The sequence below is a fragment of the Pocillopora verrucosa genome, chromosome 7, assembly GCF_036669915.1.
Source record: "Pocillopora verrucosa isolate sample1 chromosome 7, ASM3666991v2, whole genome shotgun sequence".
In the NCBI taxonomy this organism is placed as follows: domain Eukaryota; kingdom Metazoa; phylum Cnidaria; class Anthozoa; order Scleractinia; family Pocilloporidae; genus Pocillopora; species Pocillopora verrucosa.
This window is the reverse complement of record NC_089318.1, coordinates 20,464,990-20,481,641: the sequence shown is the minus strand read 5'-3', so window position 1 is coordinate 20,481,641 and position 16,652 is coordinate 20,464,990. Positions and strand designations below refer to the sequence as shown.

Genomic DNA, 16,652 nt, shown 5'->3' with positions numbered 1-16,652 from the left:
AAGATTACAGGCTTTCGTACGGAAATAAAACTGAAACAGGACTAACACTCCTATAGCATATATGTAGCTTCCAACTCGAAAACAGAAAAGGACCAAACAGAAATGATAAAAGATATGACCAAATTGGCATATCTGTTAAAATTTATACAATCATGATGATGTCAGGGCAACTGCGATCATGCTGTAGTCTCCGAAATTTTATCGTGCGCCTTTCGAGTGAATAACTGAGAGCTTGCTTTACGGCGCTGTCGCCTCGAGAAATCTTCATGTTCCTGTAAATTCGGTTGTGGTTCGTTTATGCATAAAACGTGCGCCCTAAGCAATTTGTTTTCTTATTGTCGTATTGAAAAGACTTGAACGTTTTTATGAGCCACAGTGCGGCTGGGTTTCGCTGAACATTTCAATTCTTCACAATTCTGTATTAAAACTAAAAGTTACAGCAGAAGTGTTGAATTCGACGTGCCATACTGTTCAGTTTGTGACCCAATTTTATCGCAGATTGTGAAGTTTGATGGTTTGTGAACTTGATAGTTTGAAATTTTTTCCAGCTTTGGTCTCTTCAACCAATCAGATTATTTGAAGCATTTTAACTAAGAATTCTGATTGGCTTACTTTAGCGTGTTTTAGGCGAGTATAAAACAAGCTGTAGACACTTTTTTTCACCTCCAAAATTAGACGTTGTCTTCAAAATAGAAAGTAATGCAAGCGGAAAATGACGGGCTATTTCTAATAAAGCAAATAAAGAGGCCTTGACTGTAATCTTTTCTGTTGTAAAGCACTTAGAAAGCGAACAGAGCAGTCATGAAGTAGGAAAAAACACACAACTACATCTCGTGTTTCCCTCTTGACTTCTTTCTAACTGCTTCCCGAGTGCTTTACAACAGAACAGAGCACAGTCAAGGTTTCTTTATCATACAAACACAACATTTTTATGGTTAATTGAACAATGAGCATAATGGCTTACTTAATGGCTTACTGCTTCCCTGATAACGTCTTCCTTCCGTCACAAGGACCGCTCAAAATACCATTGAGCTCTTTCTCTATAACAAAAGTGTTTCGTTGACCCAATAAATTCTGTTTTCCTAGGAAGTTATTATGTTGCTTAATGTTGTATTCTGAGCCGGTCTTTGTCACGGTATGCGATTCGTGTTCCTGTGTTGACGCCAAATCCGGTCTGTTTTGTCTTACGTTGGATTTAAATCCGTGTGACAAAAGAAAAAGAAAGCGAACAGAGCAGTCAAGAAGTAGGGAAAAACACTCGACTACATTTTGTGTTTCCCCTTTCACTTCTTTATAGCCGCTACCCTCGTGCTTTACAACAGAACAGAGCGCAGTCAAGGTTTCTTTATCATACAGACACAACATTTTAATGGTTAATTGAACACTGGGCATAGTTCTGTTTCCGAACTAAATGGTTTACTGCTTCGCTGGTAACGTCTTCCTGTTATGCTATATTTCGCTATTATCATTTTTTTATAGTCTTGCATTAAATGGCAACATTATAACTCCATAGGAAAGCGAAATTTAAGCAGTCAATGAAGCCCCTTTTTTTAGGGAGGAAGAGCTGAATACCCAAAGACTGGCTGCTAAAACATGTCGCTTGGACAAGTGCAGTGACTTGATTTGAAAGCAGAGCGAGGAGCTGTCTCTGTATCTTGTCTCCAGAAACGTATGTGTCTGGAACGTTCGAAAAAAGTGTTTTTTTTCTCTTGTCACACGAATTTAAATCCAGCGTAAGACACAACAGACTGGATTTGACGTCAACACAGGAACACGAATTGTTCACCGTTACAAGGACCGCCTCGCAATACTATTGAGCTCTTTCTTAAGTGTTTCGTCAACTCACTACATTCCGCTTTCCTAAAAGGTTATTACGTTGCTTAATATTGTATTGTGAGCCGGTCCTTGTCACGGTATGCGATTTGTCTTCCTGTGTTGACGTCAAATCCGGTCTGTTGTGTCTTACGTTGGATTTAAATCCGTGTAACAAAAGGAAATAAAAACCACACTCTATTTGAACGTACGAAACACATTCGTTTCAGGAGACAAAGTGCAGAAACAGCACCCCGCTCTGCTTCCAAATCAATCTCTGCCTTTTCCATGCGGCAAGTTTTAGCAGCTAATCATTTGTTATTTATGATCTTTTAGGGTGCACTAAAACTCTGTTTTCTTCGCATTAGATTTCTATCGCCTGAATTGACAGAGGAAACGAAAACTCAGAATACCTATTGCGTATTGCAAATAGGATTCAACCATACATGTTTGAAACTAATTGGCTCTCTCCTGCCCTCATGATATCTTGCATTATAGAAAATGAAAGTTACTTGATATTTCGACCATGTTACGAACTGACTTTTATGGCTTTATATTGATTTGACAACTCTGGGCAGTCGCAGGTTAAAATGTTATATGTTAAACTTCTATTTGTGCAAGTCTATTCCTTCATTTTTTTTGTCTGAGCCTTTAATTAGCCATTTATAATTTATGCAGCAAACTCAATGACTCCGCTAATTTTCTCTTTTTCTTTTTTAGAATGCGTTAATCTCGAAATGAGTGAGGGAAATACTTATAATCTACTGAACTCTCCTGCTTCTAATGGTGACAACGTGGAAGAAGGGTTGAACAACCATGGAGGTATTAGATCCTAAGAATTTTACTTCCCACTTCTCGACACTTTACACCTACTAACTCAACAATTTTTTTTCTTTCTTATTCCCAAAACGCTAAAAAGTTGAGAATGATGCCAATCTACCAACTACATCAGAAACCAGTGAGTTGAACGGTAAAAGTAAGGTTATTACAGAAGATACTGTTTACTTTTTTCGTAATTAGCTTAAAAGAAAAAGCTATCTTAAACTTCATTTGTAGGATTTAAGCGTCCGCGAATGACGTTGCTCTGACTAATTGTTGTTGTTTTCCTTTTTATTCTCAATACAATAAAAAGTTAAGACAGATGCTATTCCACAAGTTCTATTAGCACCCAAGGCGTTTTACGGTAAGGGTAAAGTTATGAAAGAAGATATTGAGTCCTTTTTTCTTAACTAGATTTAATAGAATGAACTACAAAGGTTCAGGTGTAACTTGCCTCGTGTCAATATCAGTAGAAAACACAACGTTCCTTGTAGAAGAGTTAAGCCTTAGGACTGGATCGTTAGAAGCACGTCTTTTATTTATTTTACTAGCTATGTAGATAGTTTTGATTGCATTTATTTTTCCCTAAGTTTTCACCCTCACTGTGAGGTGGACCCCTCAGAACTTGTTTTGATTAACTGGGTCCAGTAGCTATAAATTCATGTCCACCGCAAAAGAGTGTACTTATCGAGACAAATCCACATCTGTTTCGGGTTTAGACTCTATGCATCACAGGCGAGTTATTAGATTGCTAATGGTGACCTTTTCATTCACAGGAAGCCAAGGGAGCTTAAGTTCATTTAAAGTGGATTTCCCTAAAGAAAGGAGAGAAAGTAAGTTCCCAATGGTAACAACGCCATTCAACTTCATAATCCTATGTTTCTTCTTTACCTCTATCCAGATAAAACTACTTTTTTGACCAAAACCTAAATTTCATGGTGAGAAAGATAACAGTAAGCCCAGTGCAGTTAACCCCGCCTTTAGCCAGAAATGCCGTGGTTTAGAATTCAGTCGAACGTGGAATGCAAGAACTCTATTTGCGAGTTCGATTGGCCATGAATTCAAATAGACTTAGCGTCAAATAAGCACGCAAAAAGAGTTTTCCAATTTCATTATCCTTCGTTTAAGATGACTATTTCGTTGTTAGGCAAAGTCCATTGACTTTGACTAGAAAAATAATCCATGCTGTACGAGAATGACAAGTAAGTCGATGTATAAACATTTCAACCAATTAATATGCATGAGAATTCAAACCAAAAAAATGACAGTCTGAATCTTTTTATTTATTAGTATTTACAGAAGTATGCACGGGCGTGAATAACTCCACAATACCAATTGTTCGTAACATGTTCAATCGAAAATTTTTTAATTTTCCCAGTTTAAGCAACATTTAGTTGAATATGATTTTGTCAGATAATCATCTCTGGTCATGTCTATTATTTTCACCTAGCATTTCAAAAACGAACTATTGGAAATCAAAACTGGCCATTTCATTCTTGTTTTAATGACACAAAGCACAGATAATCTTCAAATTGATTTGTAAATATGCTCTTTATTTTTAGGTCAGAAAATGGATTCTATCAAAGACTTTCTTAAGGAAGGGGAAAAATTTGATTGGGAAGATATAAAGAAAGTAGTTACAGCAAGCGCCCTCTGCGATGAAGAAGATCCTATTGACAAAGCATTTAAGGTACAATACGCGAGTTACATGCGCACGTTGAATTTCTCACTGTCACTGTTTAGTTTTCTTTAAAAGACATCGCTCAATACCGTCCTGAGGTTAATAATTTGTTAATAATTGGTTAATGAAGGCTTTCCAGAGTGTATTGTTATTATTACTTGTACATAACTAAGTTTTGGAGGTAGGCTGCTAAGCTTCGTGAGGTGATGAGAATAAACAACTACGAGCCACCATCTAGACCGCCGTCGTTGGTGAATTTCTATCGCGGTGTTGATGTTTTTGAGAAGACGGCGAACAAAACAAAACACGTTTTCCTGTGGTTCATTGTTAATTTCATTGATCATGATCCACTGGTACACCTGTAGGGCTGGATAAACCATTCAACATGTTCAAATGAGACGTCGTTCTGATAAAGCGTGAATCCCTGAAAGAAAGCACAACGGTCTGTCAGTAACAAGCGGATATCTAATGAAACAACACCATCTTTTCGACATGATGATGAGAATCAAATGTACTGCTAACAGCGCCCCAAAACGCATTATTTGTGGATGAGCTGAGATAAAGGGATGCATTAGCAGACTATATATTAGTTTATATTGTTTACTGATAAATCTGAAAAGGAAAAGAGAAATAAATCTCTTGAACTCCTGGTATCCAAAAAAAATATAAGTTGGAATTTTGATCTCTAGCCATCACCTCAAACCCGTGGAGTTTCGAGTGAGTCGTCGTAAAGAATTTTTTGCGCAATATGATTTCATTATAGCGACGCTTGATCGCCGCTAGCTGGACCGTACGAATCTCACTGATCGACACAACAAATATCGCCCCAATTTCTTTCATGGAACGCCTCCTTTATTAAATGTCGTATTTGACCGTGAAGCTAAAAATAATTGATTCACAAAATTAGGGACAAGAAATTAGCTATAGAAACACTCGAGGTAAATTAAACTTACATTGTTGCCGGATCTGGCGAGAGTTGACACAAAAAAGACCTTTCCTTCCTTCGATAAAAACGACAGACAATTTCTTTCTATTAAACCACGAGTGCTTGCGAAATCGATCGAATTATTGAATTGCACAATAGATCCGTTCTGTTTGGAAATGCGATACCACTTACGGAACGCGTGACGAGGCACCTAGTGTGACTTTTACAGATAATTAATTAAACGATTACTAAATCAAAACAAGGCATAAACCCGTGCCTTAGGGGCACTTACATTCATCATCAATTTATCATTTGTTCATTCTTGTTCTCTTCATGCAGGTTCATATGAAACTTTGTCAAATCGCTAAAACAAGTACGGAGAATACGAAAGCGATTGAAAAGTTGGCTGATAGAGTGGATGAATTTGCTTATGATTTATTGGACCAAGTGAAACGAATTGAAGAAAAAGAATTGCATGATGAAGTTGCGGACCGCTACGCCTCCCTCTTCAGTGAAATGACGGCTAAAGCAATTGCTAGAGGACGGAAAAAGGTGCACTATAACTTCTACCTAATTCCTAATTTTTCACTACCTGGTTCATTTATTATACACAACTTGCCGATTATTTTGCAGTTTGTATCCCATCCATTCATTTTCAAAAGAGTAGAAAAACGGTGGAAACTTGGCTTATCGGAGGACTTTCAGTCACGACTGCCTCATCGCTTTCTTCTCTTGCTGATCATGATGCTTGACGCAATACTTACTCCGGTTATGCTCCCATTGAATGCATATGTTGCATCCAAAAACCAACAGGGAACAAATTTGACCAATATCCAAGGTATTTTGAAACGTTAGTTACCACTGACGATGAAGTCCTTCATATGACTATCCTTAGCTGGAAAATTAGACAACTGGATAAAATGTTACCCCCGAGTTCAAATCATTTATTTACTGTGGCGAGGCTAGGATTGTGCATGCATTTGCTTGACGACGTCAGGTTTGGTATGAAATATGGTGTCATAGTAAGTGCCATGCTGAAAACCTTAGCTTTATACTGCACGGAGGTGGTGCATATGACAAGTTTTTGCTTCTGGTAGAATCAACGTTTATTCAAAATGCTTTTCTGTATGTGTACAAAGACTTTAGACCATTTTTTATTGTACACGTTTCCTTCAGTGCTTGAAAGAGCTGAGAAGATGTTCAAAGCCTGATACTAGTTGAAATTTTATGCAAATTTTGCGACTACGAAATATTTAATCTACCTTACTTTTATTTACTCCATAGGCATTTATGCAAAGTACCTCGAGACTCCCTACGTCATTTTCATGAAGACTCAATTTATGCAACTGACCTTCATTGGACTTTTCTTTCGGATATCCATGATTGGTTCGTCTATCGCTCCAACCGTTGAAGAGAGCTTTATATTACTCTTCTTTATTGGATTTGTTGTTAGTGAGATCCAACAGTATCGAAGTTCAGCATCGAAGGTTTATTTAAGGTAAACGAAACTTTAGGCACGCGTTATAATTGTAGCCTGCTGCTAACTCGTGATCCGCATCGGAATCAGTCGGGGTTTTGCTGCTGTTGTTGTCATTATTTTTTTTGTTGTTGTCTTTTTTTCTTCGTTATGATATGTTAAGGAACGTCCCTTAAAGAAGAATATTGCAAACAAATTTTCGCTCGGGTTAGTTGGCCAAAAAAAAGGGAAAGGTGAGTTCTGCTTGTTGATGCAACTGACCTTTCGCATCTCTGATCTCGTGATAACATGTCCTACCAACTGAGCCACAGAACACTGAGTTTTCTTGTTCATATTTGGTGGTGAGTCAGGGTCACGCAGGTGCTTAAATGGCACGTATTGTTATCAATCAAAGCTACCGTCTTTTTCATTTAAATTTTTTCCTAGGCCACAGAATACTCAGAATTGTTAAAAATATATATATAAACATTTCGAAAGTGCTCTAGAAAGTCAGTTATTAAGTTTAGTACCTGTGGGATAACTTGAAAAGAAAAGCTGCAAATTGTCAGAAACTTTGGGGTAAAAAAATCTTGACCGCCAGCGGAATATATAAAAGGCCACCGTGATATTCAAACGGCTACATAGGTTAGCTCCGGACTATTAAACTTCGAAATTCTCTGAACGTAATACAAGGTACGACCTGTGAGACTCCGAGAATAAACTCAATGTTCGATTTTTATGCACAGATAACTTCAAAAATATTTTTTAGTTATAGTGTTGCCACATGTCGGAATAGCCTTCCTTACAAGGCGCGGCGTTCACTGAAAGCAGCTTCTCAAAATGCTAAGTGTCGTTCATGGTTATAGTTATAGTTGTGTAGCTATAGTATGATCCTTTTTAGAATAGCAAATGAAGTGCCCGTGGTTAAATGAAGTTTATTGATTGATTGTTCATTAAAACTTCAGACGAGCGCACCTATCCCGCAAATATTCTCGTTATTTGACTCAATGAAATGACTTTTTCTTTTTGTTTGCTTTTTTTTTTTTTTTGGCAGAGACATTTGGAACTACTTGGATGTGTTGATAATGCTCGTTTATGCCTTCGTCATTACAATTCGAATCGCAACTGTTATTATTGGTGGTGATCCCTATAAAAATCGTTTGTTGGAACTCGCTAATTACGGTTATGGATTCGATGGCATGCTTCTTATTCTACGATTTTCCAGTATCCTAGAGCTCAGTTCAGTTATTGGTCCATTACAACTGGCGTTGTTTCGCATGTGTCTTGACTTACTGGTCATACTTATCCAGTTTTGTTTTGTCATTGCTGCATTCTCGTTGGCCATCACTAAGTGTTACACAGCTGAGACATCCTTCCTGACGCCCTTGAACAGCGGATCAAATAATGTAGAGTAAGTTCCATTGTTTTCTTCTCATATTACTTTGTAGGAACTTTTTTAAAATTTCACAACATAAAGTTTCCTTAAAAAACCCGAACGCATATGGATTTTTGAACGCAAAATCAATATCTAAAAGAAAAACCATTAAATCATTATCTACCTGTCTTCAAAAGTGCTTGATCTATACTTATGTCTAGTAGCGAATGATACAAGAAGTAACATAGACTCTGCTGTTTTCATTTGCACCGCCAATTTTCCATACTTTATTTCTGCAGTGCTTTACTAAACGAATTTCCCGTATCTAGCTTTTGTTTGAGGCTCCGAAAATACACATGCCTTCGAATAGAATTCCTTTCTTCACTTCGCCAGCTGTTAGATGTGGGCGGGTCAATTGAGTTGTCTTTTCTTCCGTTGAAAGGTGAAGCACTATTTTGCGAAATGTTATTGGCCGTTTCAACGCAGACTGCCATTCTTTAAAAGTAATATCCAGTTTAAAAGGGGCTTCTCACAATGTATTCTATCTTAATATAATAATATTGTTATTGTTTTTTTAATATTGTTAAAGGTACTGCGTTGAAGGCAGTTTGAATTGGTAAGTCAACTACGCTGATAGTTAAATTATCACTTATCCTGTTTCATCTCTTCTTGTCTTATATCATTATATCTTATCTCAACATAATTCAAGAAGAACAAAACTAATCATCATTTCAAAACTCTTAAACAATCTCGCGTGTTTCTTTCAGCTTCTTCAAGTCTGCAAGGCAGCTAGTCTGGTCTGTATTCGGAATGACCCATTTCGAGGAGATGGAATCCATCACTAGTTTAACCTCGGACATCGTTGTTTTTCTGTACTTGGTTTTCTTGGTTTTGTCAGTCATCATGTTGGTTAATATTTTGGTAGCCTTGTTGACAACCACATATGACAAATACAAGGTAATAGCTAATGAATAAAGAGATAATAATAACTTCTTACTAACTGAGTGCGAGGGCCGTAATGGGGAATATTGGCAGGAGGTCGTAGCAGTGCGGACCGAGCGCAGCCAGGTCCGTACGAAAAAGACTAAGGGCCAATATTCCCCAGTGCAGTTTGAGCAATCGAAGTTAGTAAGTAAGATAACTTGGCTTTATCAACTGAGATGATAATGTAGATTGGCCCATGTGAAGAGTTTATAAAGCGGAAGTTTCGAGCGGGTAGTTCATATGGTACTCGTACCATACTTGATTATTTTGAAATTGCCTCCTTTCGCAAAAAGATATACACGGTCTCCGTGGAAACAGTAGAAATGGCAAAGAGCGCACCGATAAGATCCAATCAGAACACTCAAGACTTCCTTACGATAGACCAAATTAAGTTTACTTCCAGAAAATAAAAGTAATTATTTTTTTCTCAAGCATCTCAGCGGTCCGGAATCCAAAATTCCTTGAGCTCCAGCGGTCCATGTTTTCCCATCCGGAAGGAAAGAAAAGATTTTCCCTCTCCATTGCAGCAAACAAACTCTCACAACTTCAAAATGTTCATTTGAATCTACTTACAGTGACTTTCCTTGCCATCAAAAAATTCAACAGAAGTCAATCTTGGTAGATTATAATCGGCGATGGAAGTAAACAACACGGAAAAGATCGTCGTCATAGTTATTTAACTCGAGTATGTTTTTCAAACTAACACCAGCGAACGGATCTAGGGGAGGGGCCTGGGGGGCCCGGCCCCCCGGTCTCCCCCCCCCCCCCTTATTTCCAGAAAAAAAAAGGAGAATCGCAGAAGGAAGAAAAGCCGGCAGGGCAAGCGAAAAAAACCGGGCTCCACTTTAGTTTGAGGTCTGGATCCGCCACTGAACACTGTCCTTCAATCAAAAGTTTCATGTGCCTTTCTTTTCCCACGCATTCTCTAATTGACAGGTGTCGGATCGTGATAGATACTTTTCAGAAAAAAAATGTTTCAAAGTTTGCTTTGAAGCCCTTTTAAATTACAGTATTTGTCCATGCGGAAATGGAAAAATGTTTCGAGGAAGCCTTCAATTTACATTACCTTTGTTTTCGAAACTACCTGCTTGCTGAAAAAAATGTTTTTTTTATGAAGAATCTTGCCTTAATTACAGCTCTCAATTATTTGGGTTCTTTTTGCAAGCATTCCTTTAAGTTTCCGGAAAAAAAATAAAAAATGTTATACACCAGCTTAGCTTCGTCCGTATTAGGAAAAACCGTGCCCTCTGTCTTGAGAGCTGATCCAAAACCTCGGGTACAGTTTTTTTCCAATACGGACCTCCCGGCTGATGAATAACATTTATACATCCTTTGAAAATGCTCGCCTTGGTTTTTTCTTTTGGTAATACTGTGAACCGAGAATATATGGATCATTTTCCATTACTATTCGTTTATTTATACGCTCGATTAACTCTTTTAATATATTAATTTTTTAAATTATTTTTTTACATAGACTAACGCAGAAATGGAGTGGAAATTCTCACGCGCAGTCATTGAGGAACAGTACAGACGCATGCACTTAGTTGTGGTACCGTTCAACATAATTTCTGAACCACTGAAGGCCTTATATTTTGCACAATTTCCGGATAATCTGGCCAAGGTACTAGAGTTAAAGTCCAAAAGAATTTATTGTATAGTATAAGCAGCTTTGGAGAGCTTTTCTTCTGTCTCTTCAGCGAATTTTGTTGTTGTTTTCAATAATACATGGGTCGATTAAAAGTGGCGAGTCTCAGCAACGAGAATTAGCGTCGCAGCTTTCCACATGTCTACCAGGCTAACGAAATTAGCCTCCATTTTCTCCCGCCTTTACGGCAACAGGAATAAGCTCGCATAAATTAAGCCACTGTTGATCAGGTAAAAAGTGCCTAACGAGTGGAAAAACGCTAATGAATTAGTTGCTCCTAATTTTAGTTAATTATGTTTGTGATCGGTTGAGATGGCGGCGTAAATTTTTCAAACCAATCACAGAATGAATGAAAGAAAAGCCAATCCAATCCCGGATTATTTTCAAACTTATCAAATATCTCGCTGAGGCTCGAAGAATGGTTTTACATGTAAGAGCGATAAGTTAGAGCTACTCTACATAAGAATATTGAAGAAATATTCAAACTTACCTTAAATTTCTTGTTACTTTTATTTTTGTACACATAGCGAAAGGATCAGAGGAACGAGAAGTACAAGAAGTTTTTAAAAAAAAAGTTTTTCCCTGAAATAACAGAACGCTACAGGAGAAAATATGACGAATCATTTCCGTCAACAGGTACATGGTTACTAAGTACAGGTTCAGTTTTCAGCCTTTTAGTGATTAAATAACATAACATGGAGGTTGACCCTATGATGTTTCCCGAAATAAAATGTAAAACAGCAAAAGGTATATACAATAAGAGAGATTCAAGAACTAATTCAGCTATGTACAGTAAAAGGCTCATAAGCTATATACAATAAAAAATATTCAAACACTATTTGCAAGAGATAAAATTGATAAAATCGATAAAAAAGACAAGCAGCTAACGGATATTTAAAAAGCGCTTCAACGCACTCTTAAAGCGGCTCAGGCTCCAAGCCTCAACGATGGATCCTGTTAGGCTATTGCAGTCCTGCGCGATTCAGATAAAAAAGGAATATTTATAAGGATTACACTTTGCTGGCTTATCGTAGAGCTTATAAAGGTGGTTGGCGCGGGTTGAGTTACGCTTGGTAAATTGAAATAGATTGTCAATGTTTGGTTTGCTTAAGTCATCAAAAACTATCTTACAACATTCAGCTAAAGAGAGAAATAATCGGCGTGTTTCGAGTGTAGACCACTCCAGCCTCCTTAAACGTTCTTCGTATTCCATCTCATCACGTTTTTTGCCGAGAGCAAGCGAAGTTCGTTGTACTTTTTCTAACGCTAGGACATCTTTAACCAAAAATGGACTCCAGACCGGAGCAGCATATTCTGGAACCGGACGTACGAGAGATTTGTATAACGTAGAGAACGCACTGGTATTCGACGAGCCAACTGCTCTGTAAAACAAGCCCAATAACTTGCTTGCCTCATTAACGGTCACGTCAACGTGCTCGCTCCATACTGCTTATCCCTTCCACAAAATTGAAACGTCTTTCCTTTCGGGCAGAATGTTAATTCCTTTATTTTCTCTCTCACCCGTATCCATTTAGGCAACAGAAAACTAGACAAGCTGGGAGAAAACCTTAATTTCGTGAGGAATGATCTAGAAGAAATGAAAAATCAGGTAATTTTGTTCACATAACATGGCGAATTAATTCACCCCGACCTCTTTATGTCCAATTGGTTGTATGTTTCGACGTTGCTGTAGTGAGACACATAACCCATAATAGCACAATACTGTATACAACTAGTTCGAGAAAAGTTGGCCGGGAAAAGAATACGGTACCACTATATATTAGACATTATAGATATTCGGTAGGTAGGTGTTAGGTATTTGATAAGTCAAATGAATAAATTAATTACTAAGTTCATCACACCTACTGTGGCTCATATTTACAGTGAATTCTGTACCACATTCCTCATATGAAGAGGCCAAGGAATAGTGACCAGAAAACTACTTCCATTGACTTTCGGGGTTGTCGCGTGCACTTTACCCTTTTTTTGCCGACAACCTTTCAGACGCAATTTGTGTCTGTGTTCTCCCATAACAAATGCCTTAAAAATGTTTTTTCTCTATATGAAGACGGCTCTCAGATTTCATATATCCCAAGAAAGCGTAGGTGAGACGAGTCTTAATCCTGGCTCTCACATTGGAACCACACTCTGTTGTGAAGCCATTCGTGCTTTGAACAATTTGACCCCGATTTCAATTTAGGAAGTAATGATCTGATTATCTGATACTGACTTCTTCTTCACTTCTCCTTCTTAAAGAGGATGACGAACCTGGAGAGAAAACTTGAACGTGTAATAGAGCAACTCCAAAGGATATCACAAGGAGATCCGGTAAGGATTGTTTGTAAAGCGTTCTGTTCTATGTTTACCCGTGCTTCTCTCCATTTGCTCGAGACTTTAGGAAGGAACTCAAGCGCGCGACGCGTTCGCCCGAGGAAACCCATAATTAAGGTGATAATTCAACTTAAAAATAACTATTTTTTTGCGAAATGACCGTACGAATTAAACTATTTGGAGCTCAAATTGAAATTCAACCCACCCAAGAATAATACAATTTCGTAAAAAGCAACGTTTATTTATTTCGAGGTAATTCAAACGTCTATAAATAAAGTTTACTTCTATGAAATAACTTTCATCATTGCATGTAAAAGTAGTAACTGTGATGCCTGAGCAAAGTTAATAAAGTTTCTGCAAAAAGTGACTTAATTTAAAATTAAGAAATAACGAAGTTTGGAGATGAAGACAAATGTTGCTCATTCTGTTGGTGCAAAACAGACTTTATCAAAATTTTCACAAGAGAAGGAGAACAAGGGAAGATCGAAGAAAAGGGTATCATTTGTCGAAGAGGACGAAGAAGCAAGCCCATCATCATCAGGTAACATTATTTTCTCTTCGTGAAAGGCTTTACTATTTTATTATTTTTTTGTAATAACGTACATTTCAGCAAAACCATTACTTGTACGAATGTGGGCAATCGAACAAAATTACTTGCGCATTTAAACATCCTACCCTGTCCATTCTGACATTCGAATGCGTTTCACTTATCGGTTGAAGGCTGGATTAAGGTGAATCTTAGGTGCATCCTTTGGATTGTTTAGAATCTTAGAATGAGATATCAGGACCGTCATTTTGCTGTCAAAAATCTCTCAAGAAATTTCTTTCTAGCCAACAGAAAACTGAGTACTTCAATGGCAGAAGTACAAATACATCTACCTCAGGGGGAGCAGGTACAGGTATAGTGTTTCGCTTTTCATCTGTCTAATTTAGGCAAATCATAAATTTAACGAGTCAAGTTTACTATCTGCTGTTACATAGTGCACATTTACTGTCAAGTGTCGTGTGAGTCATAAGGGGACCACATTAAAGCCGCCAAATCATTTAGTACTAGGTGGAAGACGACCTTTGTACCTGTTTGCGTGTTATTATTACCATTTAGTACGTAACCCTATCAGGTGGCTGGTATGTTGGCTGATAATGTCCACGGTTGAGGGATTTAATGAAAAATGGATATTTGGCCCAGAAGCGAAGCTTCGTGGGTAATCTTTAGGACATAATCTCAGTTATACCTACGAATTCACATATGCTCTCACTCAAAGTAACGAACCGATCATTTATGACAGATACTACATAATTATTAGGACACATTTTCTCAGTGAGGCTGATACCCGTATTCACGATATTCTTCTTTCATTTCAACCCAACAGGCACAAGAAGAAACAGAGAATCATATCACCGGAACCTCCCAAATGCAAAACTTCTCACAGGACGATGGCCAAGATAGTCACTTGTGAATTAATCGATCTTTTCGACGAATTTCTCTCACGAAGCAAATTCTTTGCAGTGGATGATATGTTGCTTTGAGTCTATATATGAATTGAATTTGCAGAGGGCGTGTGTTGACTGTGGGGGTGTGTGTGTGTGGATTTGATATTGAGAATATTTAGAATAATTGCAAATGATCTAAGGAGAAATCTCGCAACGTGATCGCATTGTGCCAACGTGCACAAAATTAATTAGCTCAGAGAGGAATTACTTCCTTGATCCCACGACTTCTTCAGTTAACGCTTCTATAAATTTCGCGATGTTTGGGGATTTTTATTGTAACTAGCAAAGGAAGCAGACAACACTAGGCATATTTGACTGATTATGAATGATAGTTCTGGAATATCTCTCTGCAGTTTTGATTCAGTGTGGAATGAAATGCGAAAGCAACTTCACTTTGATCAGTGTAAATACATTCAAATACTGCACGTACTTTTTCCAAAAAAAGAAATTGAATCATAGAAGACTAATGCACCAAAAAAATATAACTTCGAGGTAAATTTGGCTCACTCAAGTTTGTATTTCAGGTTTTTTAGCCTTAACAAAAAAAATTAATATTTCACTGAATTTTTCCGTGGTAAGTAAGATTTATGCTTTCTTTTTACTGTTTTTTTTTTCGCCGTGGCGTACCTGAAAACTAGTTTTTGAATTAAGTGTGCGGGTTACTTAAATAAACTCTTAAACGAATTCTTGATCATGACCGTTTAATGTGTGCAAAGCCAATTTTTAAATACATAGGCAACGTGTTTCCAGGAGAAGTCTCCAAGACGTACAACTCATTTATTAAAAGGACTTGAACATGGATGTATTAAGTGAAATTTGAAGCTGTTTTTTTGTACTTACCACGTTTAGCTCCATAATAGTGTTTTATCAAGAATACCTGAAGGATTTGAAGGCTAAAAATTGATGGCTTTATTATTATTGCGACAAGCTTATGGGGGTTGGCTCTTGAACACTCGCTCAAGCAACAAGGACCATGTTTGGGTTTTAGGCCTGACAACCTCAGAAGATTAAAAGCTCTCTGTAGAACTACTAACCCAAATATTTTTACAAGGTTTGCAAGAGTGAACAACAAAATAAATGATGTTCTACGATTATTGAAAACAAGAAAACACAATCCAGAACAGCTTTGGTGGTAAAAACCAAGACCACGAGACAAACCAAATCAAGAACACCACTAGCAAAACCCAAACAGGAACCAGTTGTTCATGCTGTTCATTGCAAATATACTAAATATTTTAAATCAATCGGGCAAAGGTATACAATTTCAAATCTAGACAACTGGAAATAACACACTAATCAGGAAACGTAACGTGGGGGCTAAATCTACAAATAGGTTGGTGATAAATATCTTACATTTTTCCAGTTGTTCGTCAATGTGTGAAGTCATCACGCAAATACCTTGAGTCGATGACCAAGACGGAGGGGATGCGGTGATAATACCCCAAAAGACTCTCTCCAACCGCGCTCAACCAAAACTTTTATTTAAAGAAGAGACGGCCGTCAGACTTCATATCTAAGCTTAAGTCTTTTTTTGTTTTGTTTTGTTTTTTTGTTTTTTGTTTTTTTTGTTTTTTCTATTTTATTTTATAATTTAAGGGTTCTTTTAGCTTTTAAAACGAGCGGAATTGCTTTTCGCCCGAAATTTCTCATTTTTACATTTACAAGCCAATCTTCTCGGCCACTCACGGTATATATGCCGAACCAATATGTTGTATTTGATTTCCACTTCGGCCATCTTTTTGTCAAGGTTTTCCATTTCCAACAGTTCCATCAGTCCCATCAGCTCCTCCTAAGGCACGAAAGCTTTGGACATCCAAGTCTTTGCAATGCCGATACCAAATATTGTAAATTAATTTCTTTATTCGGTGGTGATATGAAAATTTTACGATACCCCTAAATTAAACTGATATGAGACACTCCCGAGAACAATATGTTACTCGGGTGGCTAGTAAGAATTAAGTTAATCGAAGTATTAAATATTTGCGAAATGATTGTTTTGAAGACTTTTTAGCTCATTCATGCTTAAAAACAAAAGATATCAAGAAACGGGCAAGGAATATTTCACAGTAGTGCACATGATCGTAAAAGATGAGGGTTAGTGATATTTTGCAGCTAGAGCACCATTTGATGCCT

General features: G+C 37.5%; 1 protein-coding gene across 3 annotated transcripts; it reads left to right on the top strand.

Annotated features, from left to right (window-relative positions):
- The first annotated feature begins 2,004 nt into the window (after window positions 1-2,004).
- On the top strand, window positions 2,005-15,935 carry LOC131781812 (short transient receptor potential channel 4-like). 3 transcript variants are annotated; one of them, XM_066170437.1, is made up of 19 exons: window positions 2,005-2,105; window positions 2,533-2,634; window positions 2,732-2,770; window positions 2,945-2,995; window positions 3,408-3,464; window positions 4,194-4,321; window positions 5,577-5,789; window positions 5,871-6,075; window positions 6,522-6,735; window positions 7,748-8,104; window positions 8,658-8,684; window positions 8,836-9,025; window positions 10,527-10,673; window positions 11,225-11,333; window positions 12,233-12,306; window positions 12,954-13,025; window positions 13,470-13,569; window positions 13,860-13,927; window positions 14,399-15,935. In XM_066170437.1, exons 2-19 carry the CDS (start codon window positions 2,550-2,552, stop codon window positions 14,483-14,485), a joined length of 2,223 nt encoding a protein of 740 aa, XP_066026534.1. In that variant the 5' UTR covers window positions 2,005-2,105; window positions 2,533-2,549; the 3' UTR covers window positions 14,486-15,935. The 3 variants fall into 3 exon arrangements, with proteins under 3 accessions (XP_066026534.1, XP_066026533.1, XP_066026532.1); XM_066170436.1 differs by having other exon boundaries at window positions 2,732-2,782; window positions 13,860-13,921; XM_066170435.1 differs by having other exon boundaries at window positions 2,732-2,782.
- Window positions 15,936-16,652: the final 717 nt, after the last annotated feature.

Bases quoted from the DNA above. Each gene is read 5' to 3' on its own strand.
- LOC131781812 (XM_066170435.1), top strand. From the start codon at position 2,550: ATGAGTGAGGGAAATACTTATAATCTACTGAACTCTCCTGCTTCTAAT. The intron at 3,465-4,193 runs GTAAGTTCCCAA...CTTTATTTTTAG, and splicing joins CCCTAAAGAAAGGAGAGAAA to GTCAGAAAATGGATTCTATC. The intron at 8,685-8,835 runs GTAAGTCAACTA...TGTTTCTTTCAG, and splicing joins GTTGAAGGCAGTTTGAATTG to CTTCTTCAAGTCTGCAAGGC.